Source organism: Myotis myotis, unplaced genomic scaffold (genome assembly GCF_014108235.1).
Source record: "Myotis myotis isolate mMyoMyo1 unplaced genomic scaffold, mMyoMyo1.p scaffold_m19_p_13, whole genome shotgun sequence".
Taxonomy (NCBI): domain Eukaryota; kingdom Metazoa; phylum Chordata; class Mammalia; order Chiroptera; family Vespertilionidae; genus Myotis; species Myotis myotis.
In genome coordinates, this window is record NW_023416317.1 from 35095259 (window position 1) to 35118204 (window position 22946).

General features: G+C 42.4%; 1 protein-coding gene across 2 annotated transcripts in view; it reads right to left on the reverse strand.

Annotated features, from left to right (window-relative positions):
* RFTN1 (raftlin, lipid raft linker 1) overlaps window positions 1–22946 on the reverse strand; it is a 177635-nt gene that overhangs the window by 87012 nt on the left and 67677 nt on the right. For both annotated transcript variants that reach the window (XM_036332697.1, XM_036332698.1), the window contains exon 3: window positions 18343–18529. In XM_036332697.1, coding sequence (XP_036188590.1) covers window positions 18343–18529 — 187 coding nt within the window. The remainder of the gene's footprint in view (window positions 1–18342; window positions 18530–22946) is intronic.

Genomic DNA, 22946 nt, shown 5'->3' on the forward strand with positions numbered 1-22946 from the left:
GACCGTACTATCCTGGAAGTCAAATCAAGAATGCATTTCAAGGAGGAGGCTATGAGCCACCCTGTCAATTGCTTCAATTAACAAAGTTATAATCTTCTCTTTAATTTACTTATCTTTTAGAAATCCCAAGAAGGAAATTGGACTTAATTCACCCTATGGAAACAGGTATGAGGAAATCTGTTCTCATTTAATGTCTGAGTAACCTGTTCAATGGGCCACTGATCACATTAATCTGTGGATCTGGTTCAGAAGAGTCTGGCTCCTTGAAAAGAAGTCATCTTCATGCTGCTGGGTCATTTCCCAGAAACGGCTGGGGCAAACCTGAACTAAAAAGAGCTCTGACCCATCCCACATCTTAGGGCCCTCACAGGTATACAGGGATTTTCTGAAAGGAAGAGGGAATAAAAGGGCATTATTGAGCAGAGATGTGATGTCCTGAAAGCCAAGAATGAGTAAAACAAAATGAATTCAAATGCTTCGAGTGTAGCAACGTGTTGTTATCCAGGCACAAAACCACAGTAGCCCTGACTGCTTCAGACACTGGAGAAGCAGCTGAGACACCAGAGCCCATCACATTGAAAAAAGCCATTCCAACATGACAATTGCTGCAGGACAGTGCCCTGCCTTGCATCCAGGAACTGAAAGAGATTATTAATAGAAAAAAACTGATGAAATGCAAATAAAACCCACAATTTAGTTAACAGTAATGTACTCATATCCATCTCTTAGTTTTGACAAATGTATCATGGCAATGTAAAATATTAATGATGGGGAAACTCAGTGAAGGGCATATGGAAATTCTCTATAATTTCTTTATAACTTTTCTGTTAATCTAAAATTATCCCCAAATAGAATTTATTTTGAAAAACGAAAGAAGGGAAGCCATCATACACTCTGGGGATTTGTGTGTTTGCTTTGATTCTGTAGCATTTCTTCTCTGAGTCAGTGTCTCTAGTCTTAAACTATACCTACACCCCCTGCCTGACTATAATTCTCCAATGACACCCCTCAAATCCCATGAGGTCAAGGCCAGAAGTAGCTGGGTCTGGGGGAGGAAAGAATAATCTCCTGTGATGTGCCCCAACTTTAGGCACTGGAACAACCCAACAAGCAAACCCTGGGCTCTGTGAACCAGACAGGGTTTCCCACAGGACAGGCATTCTCAGGCCTGGCTGCGCCAACCTCGGGATCGTAGGGAGTTCTCACACATTCTGACTTGAGTGGTACAAGGTATGTCTGAGGCAGAGGCCTCGGACACTCCCCCGTGATTCTAATGTGCAGTCAAAGTGAGGAACTGTTTGTGGTTACGGCCACTGTCACTGCCACTCTGATTTTCCTGGGCAGATAACCAAGCAAGTCATGAAAAAGAGAAAACACAGAAAGAATGTCCCGTACAGACCAGTATGCAGACGTGAAGAAGAAAAACCTCCACGAAAAAGGAGCAGAGATAAAGGAAATACAAGACACCTTTCTCTATCCATGTCTCTTTTGGTCAAAAAAAACTCACAAATGCTTCCCACTTATTTTCAATTTTTTTTTTTTTGTGGTAAAAATATATAAAACATTTACTGTCTTAACCATTTCGAAGTGTGCAATTCAGTGTCGTGAAGTAGATTCACATTGTTGTGCAAGCATTCCCACTATCTGTTTCCAGAACATTTCCATCATCCCCAACAGTCCTCGTTTGTTCGACACCTTATAAATAGGACTTGGGCCGAAAACTGAATGTGAGCAAGTAGGAAATTTAAACAAACGCCTGTCAAACAGACACATAAAAAGCAGATCCAGACACTGTGCATCTGTGCACACACCTTTCCTAAGGGCAGGGCAGCAGGGCAAATAGCCCGTGTGCTAAAGTACCTTAGAGGTCAACACACCTGGTCACAGGAGTCAGAGTCGTTTTAAGACCACGATAAAGACCACCTACTCTGTGCTACACTGACCTGATGACCCATACACAAACATCAACGGTCATAAAAACTGTGTGCAGACTCAGAGCTGTGCTCGGAGATCCTCGCATTACAACTCTCCCGTCTGCCAAGAGTTGTGTGGTCACTCCCCAGGCAGCGGGTCAGAAGGTCAACCGAGGAAGGTGAACGTGAAGGTCCATAAACAATGCATGAAAGGAGTTTTTTATGAGAACACATAATCTAGACACTTTGTTCTCAATAAAAGATACAGAAATGGTCTTTGTGTGCAACAAGGAAGATGCTCCCTCCTATTTGTCTTCCAACAAAGTCCTGCCAGGTGCCCTGCCACATTCCCGTGTCTGAGAGCAATGTGGCTGCAGATGCACTGGGCCCCACCATGAGGCAAGTCACAGTGCAGCAGGGATGCTAAATGGCAGGTGCCACGTCACTACGGTATTGGAGGGACCACCATCACAAACTTGGGCAGTTTCTATCTCAGTTGTTACTAGGAATTCCAGAGCAGGATTGCCAAATCTAATATTTTTAAAAATAAGTCATTAAACTGTGCTTTAATGTTAGCCATAACTATTAAATTTTGGCTCCAAACAAAGTAATGTAGGCCAAGATGTTTGAGATTGAATTTGACCTCTGAGCCACCAGTCTCTGGCTTCTGGGTTACATGCACAAAGCTACAATATGAGTCACAGGAGGCTGCATGTCAGGGAAGAGATAAGAAGGAACAGATTATCTATTTGTATCATAATCAGAATTACTAACCTCCCGGGAGCCGGTCCATGCTTGCTGTTTCAAGGGACCTGGCATATATGGCATACTGTTCTTAATATGTTTGCTCACCTTCTTGGCACTATGTGTTTTAACCAAGGTCACCTCTCTGAGAAAGGTTGTTTCCCCAGGTAGGGATTTTCCCCTGAAGTTAGGGAGGGAATAAAACCTCTTAACTAAGTGCCAGGCGGGTAATTAATCACTTTAACTACGAACAATCATGCTTAAGCTACATAATCTTTACTCCCTGGAATGGAGATAAGAAACGCCCTAACCTTTGTAATAGAGATTGATAGGATTGAATCAACTGGTATAAATACAGATGTAACAAGACAGCGAGAGACAGAACCTAGGCACAGAACCTACACAGAACGTTCTCTAGAGACAGAAGAACTTCGCTGGAGAGAACACGGCAAAAGATCCTGGACAGAAACTGGCCTCAGAACCTAGAGACAGAACCTAGCGAGAGAACATGGCAAAAGATCCTGGACTGAACCTGACTACAGAAATTGGCAAGAGAACCTGACTAGAACCTGGTAACTGAACCTGGCTGGAGAACCTGGACAGAACCTGGCTGGAGAACCTAGCGAGGGAACTTGGCTACAGAACCTGGCTGGAGAACCTGGAGAACCTGGAGAACCTAGCAAGAGAACATGGACACAGAACCTGGCTGGAGATCCTAAGCAGAACTTCGCTGGAGATCCAGGCCAGAACTTGGCTGGAGATCCTGGCTAGAGATCCTGGCTAGGCTGCTGATCAACTGAACACTGTCTCCGTGTCCTTCCTTCTTCGCCGACTCCGTCCACGCCTTTGGGGACCCCTGGACCTGCTGGGGTTGGACCCCGGCACTAACCCTTAAACCCAACCCAGATATTGCATTCCTTGGAATGACTCAGCAGGTTTTTCTCCCTGGTGTCCCCCGTAATCCAACCAGACCATGGCCAGTACATGTACACAGCCCCCTGTCTGCAGTCACAGTGGCTGGGTCATAACCATTTATTAAGCCAAGAACATGTTGGCAGGCAAAGACTGTAATACGTATGAGTGCTTTAATATTTAAAATTATCGCAGGCAAAAGGGTTAACCCTCACATTATTCTGACGAAATGCCAAGCCGTAAGTTGAACACTGATTTTGGTCTCGTGGCAGATCTGAGATCAGGCGACTAAAAAACAAATGCCTGTGGAAAAATTATTGTAAACTATACTTTTAAATAATAAACATGCGAATAAAAACTTCATAACACTACTTTTAAATAATAAACATGTAAGAGATCTCACTGCAACTCAGAAAGCCCTTGGATCGCTTCAAAGACCATGAGTTTAAACATCTTCTTTTTCCCAGGACACGAAGCAGAGTTTGAACTTGAGTTATGAAAAGAAAGGAGAGAGAGAATGTGCAGTTCATCAATAAGACTACTTTTGTTTCATTTAGGAATAATCAGAAAGAAAAGGGTAACAAACACAAATTTAGATTACTAGGCACTTCTCCAACTAGAATAAAAATATTACTAAATTACAGAAACAAATTCTCTCTCTCTCTCTGGGAAACAGGAAGAACTTTTAAGATATTCCCCCAAGGCAACACCAGGCTCATGGAGAATGATCATAATGGCTTTCATTTTTTCTTAAGGAGAAAGATGGGGGTGGGGAACAGAAATGAGCTACAGATCTGAAAAAAGATTTGTCAATGAAAGAAAAAGAAGCCTTTTTCTAATTTCATTGGCTTATGTAAAACCAGTAACAATAAAAACATCTATTCATTTACTTATTCATCTTTTCATCACCTTCTTGACCACTGACCATATGTGCCATAAGGCACTGAGTTAGATTCTGCCCTTAAGAAACTTGCACTCTAAGGAAAGAGGAAGGCTACATAAACAAAAGTGCAAGGAGAGTTCAGTTATTTCCACTGTCAGAGATCAGACATTTTTAAAAAAACAGGAGCATATAAGCTGAGACTCTGAAGCTGGGTAGAAATTAGTGATGGGACAATGGATAAAAGGCACCAAGAACAGAAATCAGTAAGGACCTAGAGGTAGCATGAGTTATATGACGGAAAAAATAAGTAGGTCAATTTGAAAAAAGAAAAAACACGTGAAGCGTTGTTTATTATAGTTAAGTTACATCCGTAAACATCAGCCTAGTGCGGTGATGGCGAACCTTTTGAGCTCGGCGTGTCAGATTTTGAAAAACCCTAACTTAGCTCTGGTGCCGTGTCACATATAGAAATTTTTTGATATTTGCAACCATAGTAAAACAACGATGTATATTTTTGGTATTTATTTTATATATTTAGATGCCATTTAACGAAGAAAAATCAACCAAAAAAATGAGTTCGCGTGCCAGAGGTTCGCCGTCACTGGCCTAGTGAATGTATGGAAGAATTTGCTGTTAGGGTGAATCTGAGATTGAGGCTCTGCAGTACGTAGAGCAGGAAAGTAAGAAACGAGGTGGGAAAGAAAGGTTGAGCGGGTGTTGCTACCGGATGGGACTGCACTTCATTTTGAGGTCAAGGAAAGTCACGGATGGTCTGACATAAAAGATACTAAAATCCGGATTTTAGGGAGGTTAAAGCAGCACCATGTACGATGTAGGAAGAGGGGAAGAATATTTTAAGAGAGCAGAAACGAGAGCTGAGCTAAGGTTGTTGTAGAGGGGGTGGATGAATAAGAGAGTTTAGCTATTTCTTGCCTCTGCAATTTGGTGGCGGTTGTGACGTGGAGGGAGGGAGGGGAATAAACAGCTCGTCCAAAAGATGCTCTCAGAACAATGAGGAAAAGATTTCAGGTAATTTTTATGGCCTCCTCTTTTCAAAATGAACCAAATCTACCAAAAAATAAAAATAAAAATGAGGCTCCTGGCGTCAAAAGTTACCCTTACTATTGAAGTTTAGGAAATGCATGAAGAAAATACAGCCGAGTAAACAAATCCTACTAAGTCTTTAAATAAGGCACCTAACTACAGAGTTCACCAGGGGAGTTCTAAAGTAGGAAGACGGAGAATTAATCCATTGCCTTTTCTTCTAATTTTCCCTTCCTCATTCACCAACAGACATTCACCACTTCTGTTGGTAAGGGCTTGGTATCACCGAGAACACTCTGGAATGGATGGGGGAAGGTGTGCAAATGATACCCGAACCAAACACTCTCTTGAGCACTGCCAAGTGGGTGCAAGTCACCATGGGCACCTAACTATCCAGTTCTGACTGCTATTGATTCTAGAGAAAATGTTGCCACATCCTGTCTCACAGGCCCCCTGGTAGGTAAAAGCATCAGTGACTAGTACAGCACAATAAGTTCACCATTAACCTTAAAAGGCAAGAGGAAAACAAACCAGCCTTACCCCAGTGGTCCCTATAGGATGTACCTGTGAAAGAATTTCAACCCCCACCAACCTGAACTACAGAAAAGAGAACCAGAAGGAACGAGATTTGGGGCAAACCCTTGCTTTCTCTGGAATCCTGTAAGGCTCCTCATTTACTTTGAAAGATATGGAAAGGACTAATATTTTAGTATTTGTGCATAAATAATACCTTATCACAGACAGAGCACTGAATAAAAGCAGGGCTGCCTGATATTTTTTGATTCATGAAAGTCAATAATCGGCAAACAAAATAACAGTAAGAGCTCCACACACGAATGCTTTTCCTAAGACTCTCTCATGGGCCATGTCCAGTTGAGTGACAGGAAGTGTCTTCTCTATTTACATTTAATGCACATGCATGTTCTAATTCAAGTTTGATTATCATTTCCTTCTTTCCTAGCTCTCCCTAACTACACCCTCTAATCGAGTCTGATGATTTAAATGTTCTATCTATATCTTCACTGTCCAATACTGTAGCCACCACCCACATGTTGCTACCGGGCACCTAAAATGTGGCTAAGTACAACCCAGGAACTGAATTTTTAATTTTGGTTAATTTTAATTAATTTCAATGTAAATAGCTACATGAGGCTAGCAGCTATGTAATAGAAAAACACAGCTTAACTCTGTTTTTAAACTTTAACATGAACACGGACATCACCTGGGATCTTGTGAAGATGAAGATTCTGATTTAGCAGGTCTGGGCAGGCCTGGGAACCTGCATTTCTTAGGAGCTCCCAGGTGATGCCTGCTGGTGCATGAACCATACTTGGAGTAGCAAGACTCCACCTGTTTCTGGAAGCATCAGTGTGACACAGAAGCTTCATGGGTCAGTGGTCTCCAAATTCTCTGATCACACACCCTGTCAGTAAAAACTTCTGAATACTAACTGCTATACCAACATTTTACCTATGTTATAAAACAATACATATAGAAGTTTGAAAATATCAGAAACAGATGACATAAGCAATATTTAAAAATTATAATCACAGTAAGTTCATAGTATCTCAAGGTATAATATACACGTGAAATGAGACCCACGGTTAACAGTAGTATAAGTAAATCCACATTTCAAAATGTCTTCTAGATGAGTCTAATTTCTGTGGCCATCTTGTGTCTGATCTGAATAAGTAAGCATTGATTTTTTTTTTTTAATCTCACTAACGAAGCTCTAATGAACAGCTGGAGATAAGTCAGTGTGGCTATTTCAGAGAGATAGAGAGAAAGAGAAAGGGAGGGATTTTACATTTATATTACTAATATTCTCTTCAATCTGCAATCACTTTACAGAAAAATTGTAAGACATATGTATACTGCATGGGGGTTAATATAGTTAAAACTACAAAAAAATGATCCACAAACACACTTCACTGAGCTCTGGATTGAAAGTATTCCTCTGAACCCGGCCTCCCCCAGGCCCCTCCTGCTTCCTATAGACAGGCAACCTCTGACATCTGCAGCCAGCCGGGGTACCACCTTCACAACGAATGTTAAATATTAATAATGCATAATTTCTCTACTTTTCCAATATACATAAATATACATAGAAACTTCAGTTCTCCTTCAACAAAAGTACGTTGGTAACAACTGGTGTAGACAGTACATAGCCTTTTCAGAATGATCACAACGCTCTAAGACAGAAATTTACTTCTGACAATGAATACTGAATTCTATACTCTTGAAAACACAAATATTGAATTTCTATGCTCTTAGAAATTCTTCTTAAATTAGTATGTAGGTATAATTATAATTCCAGTAGGGTTTACTGGGAACTGAAGAAAAACCACTTTAGACTTTATATGGAAAAAAATCAATGTGCAAAAATAGCCAAATCCTGAAAAAGAAGAATAGTGCCCTACTAGGTAATATACACTGCAGACCCATTGTAATCAAAATAGCATGGTATTAGCACAAAAATCAATAAATGAATCACGGAACAATAACGAATCCGGAATAGATGAGGTATATATAGAAATCCGACCTATAATAAAGGTGGCATCTCATCCAGGGGCAGTTAGGTTACTGTAATAAATGCTGTTGGCAATGACAGTTATCTGGAAGAAAATAAAGTTAGAACTCCTTCCTCATGTCCAAACTCTAACCCATGGTTCCCAAGTGGGAGCAGTTTGCCTGTCGGGGGACAGCTGGTAATGTCTGGAGACATTTCTGATTGTCAAAATGCAGAGACGGGGAGAAGGGATGTTTGCTAGGCATCTAGTGGGTAGAGGCCAGGATGCTGCTAAATGTCCTACAACGTACACTCTCCCACACAAAAACTTATCCAGCCTAAAATGTCAGTAGCTAAAAACTATACACTGAGAAATCCTACCCTAACTCTCACCCTAATGTATATCATGAAGCAATGAACAAGAACTCTCCCTAGCCACAGCAATAAATACATGGTAGCTATTCTGACTATTACCATAAATGATAAATCATATTAGGAAGTGCCTGCAAACATATTAATGATTTTTACAAGAAAAGCATGCTTGTTCAGAGTAAGATCCAGGTTGCTTCACAGTTTAGGGGATTTGAACTATAGAAGTTTGAGAATGAAAATTTCAACAAGTCAGGTAGGTTATAAACCTCCCTAGAGCAGGGACTATGCCATCTCATCGTCTCCAACTAAGGCTACGGCCTTAAAAGATACAAGACAAAGACACCTGATAAATACATTTTGATTTCGTCTTTAGGGAACAGAGGGAAAAGGATGCATGAATGACCTTAGAACTATCATTTGCATAGGACCGCTTTAGTGCAGAAACTCACAAGACCCAGCCAGCCTGTTGAATGGAGCCATCTGGGGAAGCCCCAAATACTTTGCAGTGGCAGCCCTATGTCCTGAAACCAGCTGGGGAATAACCAGGCCTGTGGTCCCACAGGTTGCCATGGGGGCTGGGGATGCTGCAAGGCCCAGAGGATTCTGGGAATTCTCTGAGAACCCCCAATAAGCTGAAAGATGGGACTTAAGCCCATACCCACTCACCACCCCAGATTTCATCACCAAGAAGTCATTAATACCACAGCTTCTTCAGCCTAATTTTCCTAGGATATAAAATGGGATGTGGGGATAAAGATAATGGTACTTTTCAGCTACAGAACAGAGTAAATCTAACCCTCTGCTGATCACACAATAATATTTTCAACAAATACTAACAACCAAAACAACCATCAGTAGGACATAGTGAGAATAAAGTGTAACACTTAACACATAAGGAAAGAAACCCAAGTGCTCTCAGACCCTCAGAAAGCAGGTGTTGTATGCATATGAGTTACTATTTTGGTTTTTAAAATCTTTCTAGCCATTTTAAGTTCCAACTCGTGATGGATGAATAGGAAGCAAATGAAATGATGTACTCCCCTATATCATATTTATAGCAATCACCTCTTCGTAACATGGCTCTATCTTTCAATCATTTAAAAATTATAGAAAACAGCTAGATAGATTATAGAGATAATGATTATATCAAAATCTCAAGACACTGAAACCACTCATAATGTACGGAGATGGATCCAAAGCTATTTCTCACCTGCTGCTGCACCCATAGCTAGAAATGTAAAATTCAATTAGAACTAGTCTTTTCTAGGACCGATCACCTGGTAAAACCCATTACATCTTTCTCAGTTTGAAAAACACACATAACCTAAGTTGTCTCTGATTGACAAGGAAGAGAAAAAACAAAAAAAAAAATTTGACAGGAATACTTAAAGTAAGACAACTTGGTTCCTAAATTTAATATAGGATAGTCATGTAAATACAAAAGTCTAAGACTTTCGTAAAATTATTTACAACTACATTACCTACACTGCGTGCATATGGACCTCAAAACAGCAAGTGTCCCTATAATCCAACTGCAATGCCACAGAAATCAATCTTCCCAGAGAGTCCAATTTTATTTAAAGATCGTGTATGTGTGTGGAAGCAGGGAGAGCTTTTATTTATTTTACTTTAAAACAAATACAGGCATTTCATAGTATTGTAGTGTTTGCATACGTTTTAAGATCAACAGGAAATTTCAAAGAAACTTTGTGCTTGTGCTTCTGTGTTTTGGGTCCCTGCTCACAGCTCTCTGCCATTCCAAACCACTTCTGGGGAAAGACCTGACATCACTAGTTTGCTAATTCTCTCTCTGAGGAAACAAAATAAGTAAATAAATAATCAAACGTGGGGAGAGACACAATCAAGGACAGGTTGGGGCAGGGGAGGAATGAGCTTTCAGGTAAACAATACCTCTCTCTCTCTTTCTTCCTCTCTCTCTCTCTCTCTCTCTCTCTCTCTCTCTTCTCTCTTCTCTCTTCTCTCTTCTCTCTTCCCACTGGGATAAAGGTGGATGCTTTGGAGAGAGAGAGAGAAAGAATAGCTAGGCAAGCCATTTAGGGGTGTAGATTGAAAAAAAACACACCACTCTCTTTCCCCCAGGAGAATGTGGCTTTACGCTGGCATATTTGATGGGAAAGTGCAAACACAATAATTAACAGTGAATCCTGAAACTTCAACACAGAAAAGGGTGTCACTCCACATGAGATGGGAAAATAGGGGGAATGCATTAAGGTAGTCCAGTGATGCCGGACAGCTCTGCAGGGGGCAGGATGGCAGTCCAGAGAGCTAATCAAGTTCTCCAAACACCTCGGGAAGCCCGAGAAAACTGATGGAAGGATGATACCACACCAGCAAGGAGGGGCAGCCGCCAGCCAAGAGTGGGGAACCTGAATCCAAAATGACAATCTCCCGGCTAAACAAAACCCTCACATTCCCTGCTCTGATTTAAGAAAAGAACTCTGAATCCACCTTCCTCGATTTCTGCTCCCTGGGAACACACCAGCTGCTGCGGTTTCTCCACCACAGTCACACATGTCAATCACTCCAAGCCCAGCGTTACTTTTCTTCCCCATGTGCGATTCCAACAAGCAGCACGCTCCGGGGCTGAACCCAGCCTCGCGTATGAGCATTTTCTAGGGCACACCCCGGGAGGCGCTACCACCCCCTGCGTATTTCGTTTAATTATGAAACCTCTTTCTAGAAGCCCTAGAATTCTCCCAAGAGTCGAGGTAATTGGTAGAAATTAGCCACAAGGCCACTTAAAGAGGACGCGCTCGACGATAATTTTTAAGAGAATTTTCATCTTCGTTCCGATATAATTTTGTACTTTCCCAGTGTTGCCCTTTTCAAATGCCAAAGAAAATGTTCGTGTTATCATGTGGGCTATCACATAGGCGATGTAATGCATTTGTACTCCACTTAAGGTCCAAAGATTCGTACCCCTTTGAAGGCCATCCTTTGGATGTTTTTTAAAATGAAAAAAACAAAAAACCCACAATGAAAAATAATATCCCTTGTGGAAAATCACTGTTATTTGGACAATGAAAGGATCGTGTGTGAGTGTGTGTGTGTGTGTGTGTGTGTGTGTGTGTTCCACTAGTTGGGTTCATGTTGTGTGAATGCATTATCAAGGTGCACTCTGGGTACTGGCAAATGTGTAAACCCAAACAGATCCATCTTGCCATGAATGTATGGTCCTTTAATGAATGATGGAGTAAAATTCCAGGGCCTGGTATTATTCTACTCAAGTCAGGAAAATTCTATTGAGTAACACCTACTCAGCACCTGGCACTCTAAGTAAACAACGGAATCCAAAGATGAAAGATTTAGCAAGGGGGAGGTAGGAGGGTAGACACATAAAAACCAATAACAAGAGCATCTGAGAAGTCGGATGCGTGTGTGGGTAGAAGGGGGACTCGGCAGTTCAGAGTGGGAAGCAACTCCACGGAAACGAGCAACTGAAATCTTCAAGGTTGCAAGATGGCAGCCAGCGGGGTGGGGCCTGGGGTACACAATGCTATTTTGAAAAAGTGAGGCAATGGTTTAAAAAGACCAGTTTTCACCTAAAAATCCAGATTTCTGGCTCTTGAAGAAAGTTCAAGTTTCGGCAACACTTGGTAACAATGGGCAGAGTTAGCGTTGGCTCTTCAATCCACAAGAGTCCCTCCTCGAGATGCCTGGCCCTCGGGGCACCTGAGCTTGCAGGCCCTGCCTTCGGATGAAGGCAGTGTTCAAGCGTTCAGATTCCCGACCTCAAGAGGGGGACCAACGGTAAAGCTGAGCACTCTCTGGGATTTGCTTTCCTGGAAATAAAAGCCAAAAGCCAACCGAACTGCCTTTCTCTGCATCGCTTGACAGTGGGTGGCCCGAGCTGACTCATTCGGCTTGCTGACACGGTCCGAGAGGAAAGACTTCTCAGACTCCAAGCAGATGGTTAGTTTGGGACAGAGCAACTCACTTGATTAGCACTGTTCTCGGCAAGCCACTGCATCTCTGAGACCACCAGAGGCATCTAGCATAGCAAACCTGGGCTCAGTAAGCAACACCAAAGTGGGCCGGTCCTCCTGGGCTTGCCGTGGCCTCACACAGCTCAGACTTCTCTCCTGGCTCCTAACCACCCTGCAAACACCTCCCAGTGGACATCCTGCCACCAGCAACTACCACAAACATGATACAACCAAACTAATACTGTTCCCCTTCTCCTGTGGTAGATGCTATCCGTGTTCCACCCAGGGCCCCTCTGAGCACCCTTCCCGGCTCTGCGTGTCCCTCAGCTTCTGCATGACTTGAAGTCTTCTTTGGCTATTGGAATTGCTTCACCTGGATGTGCCCTAGACCTGGACGTGTCTGGAGCAGCTCATGGCAAGTGGCTCTCAGGTGCAGGAGGGTGGAGGCCAGTTGCCCAGCCTCAAGGTAGACTCACCACTTCCCCCTGTATCAGGCTGAGGCGTTGCACCCTGATGGCTTCCTCCCCTTCCCTATCCTATGTCTCCCCTCCTAACTGATTCCTCTTGGGAGAACTTCCTTAAGGATCCTATCAGGGTCCGCTTTTGGGAAAAACCATCAGACACATCCCCTTCCCCATCACTGCTCCTTTCCAGTTAATCCTCCCAGTTTTTCGGAGTCAAAAGCTGACTCATATTTTGATTTGTCTTCTTCCTCCATGCTGTCCATTTCCAGCTAAACATTAAATCCAGTATTTCCTCTTATGACATATCTTACATCTGTATTCCTTGGCTTTTTACTACAACCTACTCTAATTACTGATCATCTCTCACCATAACTATCTCCATGTTTTCTCAACTTGCATTTCTTCCCCTCTTAAGCATTTGAAAACTCAGCACCTCTAATGGTTGCTCCTCCAAAACAAAACAAAACAAAACAAAACAAAACAAAACAAAACAAAAATATTGCACTGGTTTCCCAGTGCCTTCAGGATAGAGTTCAAACTCCTCAGCTCAGAGGACTCTGGATCCAGGCCCCATGCTTCTCCCCATTTCCCTCCAGACCTCGTGCTCCGGTCGCCCCATATCATCCATGGCAAACTTTCCCAGGCTCCTGGCTCCCCTAGGCCAGCGTCCTGAGGGACAGTGTTTCACCACTTGTGCTCTGTTCAAACCTACCCATCCCTTCAGACCAGAGCAGATGGAACTGAGGCGCCTCCTCCCTCCTTGAGCAAATTCCAAATGAGAGGTGAAAATGGAGACCCACATAATTTGCATATAGACTTTACATTCCCCTAGTAGGTAAGTTTCTTGAGAGCTGGGAGCTCTTTAGAATCATCTTTGCCTAGTGAAGCCACATCACACATGTTTATCTTAGGAAAATCTAACTGAACGGGAGGAACATTTACCACTTAAAACGGTGCCAGTTATTCTACTCAGCCAGCAGATGTGTCCCAGAATGGATGTGAGGCAGGAGGCGTGGAGATGATGTCTCCTCAGGCTCAGTTCCCACATACACACCTCCCTGGTGCAAGCATCTCAGCCCCTAGGCGTGATTCTAAGGAACACGCTCTACAAACCCCAACCAACTTACTTCCTTCAGGGCTCACTGATGGACACACCAATCTGGGCTAGTCCTGAAGGAAAACATGTATTGGTCAGGTAGAGAGATGCTACGGTATTACATTTCATGAGCAATTAAGGAGATTTTCAAGGGCAGTTTCGATTGTATGCATTTTCCTGCCTCCCAACAGGGCTTCACCCTCTCCATTAGCTGCAGTTCCACTGTGTGTCCCACCCCCTGACCCCAGGCCAAAATGTCGACAGAGCTGACAAATGTCCTGGTCTCTGTACCATATAAGGTATTAGTCCAGGGGACCTGGACTCAAGTGACTTCAACCCATTCGTGATGAAAAACACATCACTGACACCTTGTACTAGCTCGATGTGTGAACAATGACAATTCAACAGCTGAAACATTAATTGGCACAAAGCATTTTTGTACTTATGTCTACAACCATCAATGACCTAGAATTAAACCCACACTCATGAAACATCAGCAGTGACATTTTAATAACCGACTTCTCTTAGCCATCATGTTTTGAGATCTTTGGCAACTTCTTCTACGGGAAACTGCCCGGAAAAAAAAAAAAATTGAAGGGCAACTTAACTGTATTTAGAATTCAGAGCAAATGCAATAATACTGTCTGTTAAAAATCACTCTGTGTCCCAAAGAAAGAGTAGAGAGAAGGAAGTACAAACTCTACTTATTCTAAGTGTCTCATTTGGCTATTCATTCTTGAAATCAGTTTTCAAAGTAACTGACTTTAAATTCAACACACTTAGGATTAAGAACAATTTATAACTAGATGTGTGATTTGGCCTGCCATCCTAAAATGAAATGGCATTTATAAGAATTTCCAAAAGAAAGGATCAGACAATTTTTCATAGATTTAAGTGAAATTTGTCAAAATGATAGAGGGCTCAGGGTAATGTTACTGTACCGAGCTTTGGGAATGACTCATTAATAATCCAGTTAGACTGTCAATGATGCTCTCAAATTACCCAAACTCCACTAGAAAACATTTCATTATAAGACAAATAAAATCCTCCCACCGCATGGGCATTATTCCTACGTTTGCCCGAAAGAAACCAGGTCCAAATGAAAAGCTACTTCGTCCAGAGACATTTCCTTAGATTCCTTTCCAGCAGGAGGTGACTCCTCCTTTTCCCAGACTCCCATGGTATGATGCCTTATTTTCTCAGTTAAACTGTAGATACCTGGAAAGCAGGCTCCATACGCAGGTGAACTTTGAACCTGTGCCCACCAGTGTCCCATGACGTAAAGCTCCTAGCATGTCCCTTACAAAGAATACAAGCTCAGTAAGTGTGAATGAATGAATGTAAGCTTGCATGGTTTTGTTCTTTTTCCTGGTCTTGCTGTAGACCCTAAAACCTAGTTATTTGCCAAAAACTTTACGTTCACCTTTCAAACACATTAAAGTTGATATCTAAGTTTCAAGTAGTCATCCCATGGTGATTGTCGCTAATGAACTTGATCTGGACTGACAGTAATCGAGAAAGTTTATCTACACCTCTTTCAATGCGGTCTACTTACAGTACATTAACTAGGCATTTACTTCCTCTTGGAGAGTGAAATCATTTCATTTAACAGCATCTACAGCTGTCAGAACTTTGGCAGACTTCGTGAAAAATATCATCTTAACTGTCTGTATTAAAAATTAATCACATAAGATTTATTTTGTTTTGTTTCTACTAAACTCCCTGAAGAAAAGGTTCTGTTGTGGGACTTTTTGATTGTTTAATTTTAATAGTGTGGGGTATTTTTTCTTATGATGCAAAAACATGGTTATTGGTAGGGGAGGCCAGGGGATTGTCAAGGGCGGGGGAAAAAAAAGGAGACATATGTAATACTCTTTGTAATACTTTAAGCAAAAAAAAAAAAAAGAAAGAAAGAAAGAAAGAAAAAAAAACATGGTTATTGCATTTGTGAGGAGAGAAAGTGCCTGTACTTTAAAATTATACTGTATTATGAAATGCTTGCTTTTCCACTCTTCCCACAAAACACTGACAGGGAATGGAAGTGGGCAAATTCTCTCATTTTGCCGTAAGAATGGTAAATTGCCAGTTTCATTACCGTACTTGGACAATTACTAAGCTTTTGCAATTTCTTTAAAACAAAAACAAAGCGGGGGGCAGTTTCAAAGAAGACCCAGCACAAAGTTGTACAAGGAATTTCTTGTGTCTAGAATGTTCATTATAGTCATCCTGGTGGGTAGCTAGACACTCTGGACTAGAGTGAACTCAAACCCACAGAGAACGCATCTTCTCTTTTTTGAAAACCCCCCTGCACACCAGTCTTTCATTCTTCTTAATAGCTTGACCCATTTTCCTCTTCTAGAAAGTAAGCTCATTAGGTACCTTGACAAATACCTCAACGTCTGGGTCTCAGCTTCCTCACCTTTAAAATGGAAATAAAAATAGTATCTAACTTCATATGCTGATTATGAGGATGAAATGACACTCAAAAAGCCTGGCACACAGCAGATGCTCAATAAGTGTCATCATGCATGTCTCTTGTGGAACCTGAAACCACTATGGCTCCCAGAACCATTTCCTCTTGTGATTGACCTAGATATTGATCCACAGCCAATCAACATAAAGAAACAAATATGCCAGAAAGGCAGATGTTAAAAACAAGTTTCACTCTACAAATACCATGGTAATTCTGGACATTAGCAAAGGCATATGTCACCTTTCACTTCAAATTCTAATGCACATTGGCTCAGACTAAGAACCCTCCTGATCAGCTGTGAAGAAATGAACTCTGCTTGGCAGCAAAGAGGAGCCCATCTTAGCCACACTGTCCTCCTGAGCTCACCAGCCCAACGTTTGTCCACCTGGCAAACCAACTTGTGAAAAGAGAGAAAAAAGAAGTAGTTACTCTGCACTCTCCCTCCTTTTAAACTATGGTCCATGTTGTCATTCCATGACAGTTGGCCGAAGGACAGATCCATTTCCCTCTGCCAGACTTTATTTCAATTGTTTTTTTGTGTGTTGTTGTTTTTACAAAAGCAGCAAAAACATACTGTGTTTTCTATCCCACCTTGTTTTAAAAATATATATTTATGCCGAAACCGGTTTGGCTCAGTGGATAGAGCGTCGGCCTGCGGACTGAAAGGTCCCAGGTTTGATTCCGGTCAAGGGCATGTACCTGGGTTGTGGGCACATCCCCAGTGGGAGATGTGCAGGAGGCAGCTGATCGATGTTTCTCTCTCATCGATGTTTCTAACTTTCTATCTCTCTCCCTTCCTCTCTGTGAAAAATCAATAAAATATATTTAAATATATATATATATATTTAAAATTAATATTTATTGTTCCTTTTGAGAAACCAATCTCCAGCTCTCTTTTTCTAATTAGACCCAATAAAAATATAAGAGGAAGCATTCAACAGGTCCAGCCATCCTGAGAAACATCCTCAAAGCCTTGAAAGCCAAAATCAAAGCCAAATCAATTACAGCAATAGATTCAGGTGGGTTTTGTTTTTACTCCTAAGGGATTGACAGAATTTATGGTGGGCTCAAAATGGTCAAGTATGTCTAGAGCAGTGGTCGGCAAACTGCGGCTCGCGAGCCACATGCGTCTCTTTGGCCCCTTGAGTGTGACTCTTCCTAAGCCTTAGGAGTACCCTAATTAAGTTAATAACAATGTACCTACCTATACAGTTTAAGTTTAAAAAATTTGGCTCTCAAAAGAAACTTCAATCGTTGTACTGTTGATATTTGGCTCTGTTGACTAATGAGTTTGCCAACCACTGGTCTAGAGTTTGGGGAAAAACCATTAAGTTTGTACGTAGCCTAAAACAATGAGTGTGTTTTCCTAGCCATGCTTTTCAGGCTATAGCAGTGGTTCTCAACCTTTCTAATGCCGCGACCCTTTAATACAGTTCCTCATGTTGTGGTGACCCCCAACCATAAAATTATTTTCATTGCTACTTCATAACTGAAATTTTGCTACTGTTATGAATTATAATGTAGATATCTGATATGCAGGATGTATTTTCATTGTTACAAACTGAACATAATTAAAGCATAGCGATTAATCACAAAAACAATTTGTAATTATATATGTGTTTTCCGATGGTCTTAGGTGACCCCTGTGAAAGGGTCGTTCGACCCCCAAAAGGGGTCACGACCCACAGGTTGAGAACCGCTGGATTATAGCATTATACTTTAACTGGCTGTACTTTAACTGTTCTGGAAGTACTCTTCTTCGCAGGAGACGCTTTTTTTCTAGCTGAGTTTAATCCAATAAATTAAAGGAGGGAAAAGGTGTAAAACGGAACCCTCTACATAAGCAGTCAGGCATGGACAGTCACAGGACACTAGGAAATTTTCTCTTGTTGTCAATGTTTTGCCTTACCTGTCAGAGGGCAGAGGCCCCGTCAACACACCTTAGCCACCTCATGATGCTCCCCATCCAACCTTGGAGGCCTTACCTGTCGGTTTTCTTGATCAGGATGGCCCTGAAGATGTGCTCCAGGGGTGTCTTCTCCTGCTTGTGGGTTGGTTGCACGAAAGGATGCAGGGCCACCAGCAAGAAGCCCTGCTGGTACAGCTCCAGGAGCTGGGCGGGCAGGTCTCGCAGGGAGGCCAGCCTCACTGCTGAGGACCGCGGGAGCTCGGCTGGGAGTGGAGAGAGGAAAGGCTCATCAGAGACCCACCAAAAGCCCCTGCCCGGCCCCATCCAAGTCCCTCTCCCTTTGCCCTTTCCTGGGGCCTGTAGGTCACCTCTTGTTAAAAAATGAGTTTTTTCGTGTCTTAACTACTATCTTCAAAGAGGACTGAATACCCAGCAGACTATTTTCCAGCTCATCCAGAAACACTGGTAATTGGATGTTTTAAATCTAAAGTCAATTTTTGTCAGAGATTACCTTGAAAACGTCATTTCCACACTCTCAAAAAATAAAAAAGAAAGAGCAGAAGGAGAAGGAGGAGGAGGAGGAGGTGGAGGTGACAGCTGCGTGCAAATATGAAATTGCCAGGTGGCAAACAGCAGCATAGACAATTCAAAAGATAAACTGGAAGAAAATTTCTGTGAAATTTAAGACAAAGAGGTGATTTCCTTGATGTGCAAAGAAACCACTCCCCCCTCAAAAAAAGAAAAGAAAAATGGGCAAAGTATATGAATAGGCAATTGCTTAAAAAAAATAAAAAGCCAATCACTATTTGCAGACACCCAAATTAACTAAACATTAGAACTATGCATGTCAAAACAAATATTTTCACTTATTAAAATGTAGATTAAAAAAATTTTAAGGACAGACAAGATTCAAAATTCAAAAGGTACAAGCATATATGCAGTGAAAACTACATCCCAGCCTCTCAGGATTTTTCCCTACAGGCAAGCAATATTATCCATTTTTTTTATTTTTTAAAATTTCCTTATTGATTAAGGTATTACATACGTATTATCCATTTTTTATATACACCTTAATGATCGCCGAATTCATACAAGTAAATATGTCTACATATCGCCCTCCCTTTTTACACAAATGGTAGTATAACATGAATGCACCTCGCTTTTAATCATTTTTTAATCAGTTATCAGTACACTTTTCTTAGAATCCATTTAACAGAAGTAGAGAGAGTTCTTCCTCATTCTTTTTAAAGGTGCACAGGGTACCATAGTGTGATGGACCAGAGATTATTCAAACTGTTGTTTTTATAAGTAATGCTGCAAGGAAAAATATAGCTCATAAAGTACATATAAAAAGTAAATTCCTAGGTGTGGAATTGCTGAGCTAAAGATAAATGCATTGTAATATTTTCAGCTATTGCCAGATTTCCTCCACAGGGTAGTACAGACTTACCTCTCATCAGTGTTATACAATCACTGGCTAATCTCATAGTGAGGTGTTCATTTATATTCCTCTTATTATGCAATTTGTATTTTTTAATTAAACATTTCATGATTAAATACTATCTTTCTTGCCTTTTCTGTGAACAGTTCATATCTTTACCCAATCTTCTATTAAGTTATAGCCCCCCCCCCCTTTTTTCTCTAGTGGTTTGTAGAAACTCTTTATATATTAGGAAATATAGTCCTCAGTTGTGATACCCGTTACAAACATCTTTTCCCAGTTTGTTGTCTTTAACTTTGCATATAAGCTGGGGTTTTGTCATGAAGAATTTTTCTTATGAAGTAAAATTTATCAATCTTGTCTTCAACCACTTCTGAGTTTTATGTGATAGCAGAGAGGTCTGGAATTATAAAATAATTCTCCTGTGATATCTTATATACATATTTCACATTTTTGCATGTACATTTTTGATCCATTTGGAATGTATGCTATATGAATTAAACATTTCCCCCCCAAGGTTTACACATTTTTCCTCATTGATTTGAAATGCCACCTTTATCATATATTATATTCCTGAATATATTTAAGTTTATGACTGTGATTCATTAACCCATTTTAATAATTTTCGTTTCATATTAGTTTTAATATCTGCTCAGGCTATTTCCTGAATTTTCCTATCTTCCTGTTCATTATATGAATATTCCTATCTATTCTTACGTATTTTTTTTTTTCAATCGGTCTTAAAACCAGCTAATCAAAAATTCTCCCTCAAAAAAAAATCTTGTTGTTATTTTTACTGGATCAAGTTCAAATTATAGCTTAGCTAAAGGAGAATGAATATTTTCATCAGGCTACAAGTACCCATCCAAGAACATGGCATAATTTTTGTTTATTCAAGGCTTTTTTGGGGGGTCCCTTATGTGCACATTAAAGCTTTCTTCACCTAGATATTGAACAATTATCAAGTTTATTCTTACTTATTTTATATCGTACTAGGGGCCCGGTGCACGAAATTCGTGCACTGGGTGTGTGTGTGGGGGGGAGTGTCCCTCAGCACAGCCTGCCCCCTCTCACATACTGGGAGCCCTCAGGCGTTGACCCCCATCACCCTCCAATCGCAGGATCAGCCCCTTGCCCAGGCCTGACGCCTCTGACAGAGGTGTCAGGCCTGGGCAGGGGACCCTCATTTCCCCCCATCACTGGTTCTGCCCCCAGCCCAGGCCTGATGCCTCTGGCCCAGGCGTCAGGCCTGGGCAGGGGACCCCCAGACCCCTCCGATTGCTGGCTCTGCCCCTTTCCCAGGCCTGATGCCTCGGCCAAAGGCGTAGACCCCCATCACCCTCCGATCGCCTGATCGGCCCCTTGCCCAGGCCTGACGCCTCCGCCAGAGGTGTCAGGCTTGGACAGGGGACCCCCATCTATCCCTGATCACTGGCTCTGACCCCCGCCCAGGCCTGAGGCCTCTGGCCCAGGAATCATGCCTGGGCAGGGGACCCCCATCTCCCTCTGATTGCTTGCTCCACCCCACGCCCAAGCCTGATGCCTCTGACCCAGGCTTCAGGCCTGGGCAAGGGGACCATCATATCCCCCCAATCCCCGGCTCCACCCCCCACCCAGGCCTGATGCCTCTGGCCCAGGCATCAGGCCTGGGCAGGGGACCCCCAGCCCCCCACCCAGGCCTGATGCCTCGGCCAGAGGAGTTGACCCTCATCACCCTCCAATCACCAATCACCAGATCGGCCCCTTGACCAGGCCTGAGGCCTCCGGCAGAGGTGTCAGGCCTGGGCAGGGGACCCCCAGCTCCCCGCGGTTGCAGGCTCCGCCCCTGCCCAGGTCTAACGCCTCTGGCCTAGGGGTCTGGCCCTGGCAGCGGGGACCCGCAGTGGCAGCGGCCCCGCGATCATGGGCTCCGCTTTAGGCCCAGGCAAGGGACCCCTAGCTCCCAGGACTGCCAGCTTCGACCGTGCCCAGCTCCCATCATTGGCTCCACCTCTACTTCCTGCTATCACTGGCCAGGGCAGCAAAGGCGCCTGATTCTCCGATCATGGCCCTGGGGCCGCCTTTGCCCTGCCCCCCACCTCTTAGCTCCCCCCTGGGTTTCCGATCACTGTCAGTGGCAGGAGGCTTCTTCCTGCTTTCCCTTTCGCCTCCCTGCATTGTGCCTACATATGCAAATTAGCCGCCATCTTTGTTGGCAGTTAACTGCCATCTTAGTTGGCAGTTAATTTGCATATAGCCCTGATTAGCCAATAAAAAGGGTAGCGCCGTACGCCAATTACCATTTTTCTCTTTTATTAGTGTAGATTGCTATTGGAATAATATAATGGTTTTCTTTTTACTTGTATGACATCCATGTGGGCAAGAACATTGGGGAAACAGGTATGCCCATCACTGTTGATAGGGGTTAAACCTTCTGGAGGGCAATGCCTTCAAACCTAAAAGTGCACACACCCTTTGTCCAACAACCTCACTACTCGGAATTACAAACTATGGCTGGACTCATAACATGTTTTCAAAGACACGTATATTGACAAAGATCTTCACTACTGGGTTGTTCACATAGCAAAAGCCTGGAACCAAAGAGTTCTTTATTTTTTTTTAAAATATATTTTATTGATTTTTTTACAGAGAGGAAGGGAGAGGGATAGAGAGTCAGAAACATCGATCAGCTGCCTCCTGCACACCTCCCACCGGGGATGCGCCCGCAACCAAGGCACATGCCCTTGACCGGAATCGAACCCGGGACCCCTCAGTCGGCAGGCCGGAGCTCTATCCACTGAGCCAGACCGGATAGGGCCAAAGAGTTCTTTATTGGAGGGCGACGTAAATACTGGGACATCCCAATGATGAATCCTATGACCCACTTAAGATTAAGGTAAATCTGTTATTTGCCGATGGAAACAAGTCCAAGATACACTACTAACTTAGGAGGCAAAATATCTGACAATATTGCCATATGATATTCCTGTATAAAAATATTAGGAGGGACATGAATACATTTTTTTCTGAAAAAGAAACCACACAAAAAAACAAAACATCAATATTAGAGAGAGGGAGTGGAATAGAGAGGGGAGGATGGAAAGGTGGCTTTTACATTATTTTGTACTTTTAATTCTATTATCATCAACAGGGATCATTTGGGAGGAGGGTTTACGAGACATTTTAATCTTCTCCTTTATAGGTAAAAACAGTATTATTTAAACGTTTTTAAATGTACTTTTAAAATAATGTCATTTTAA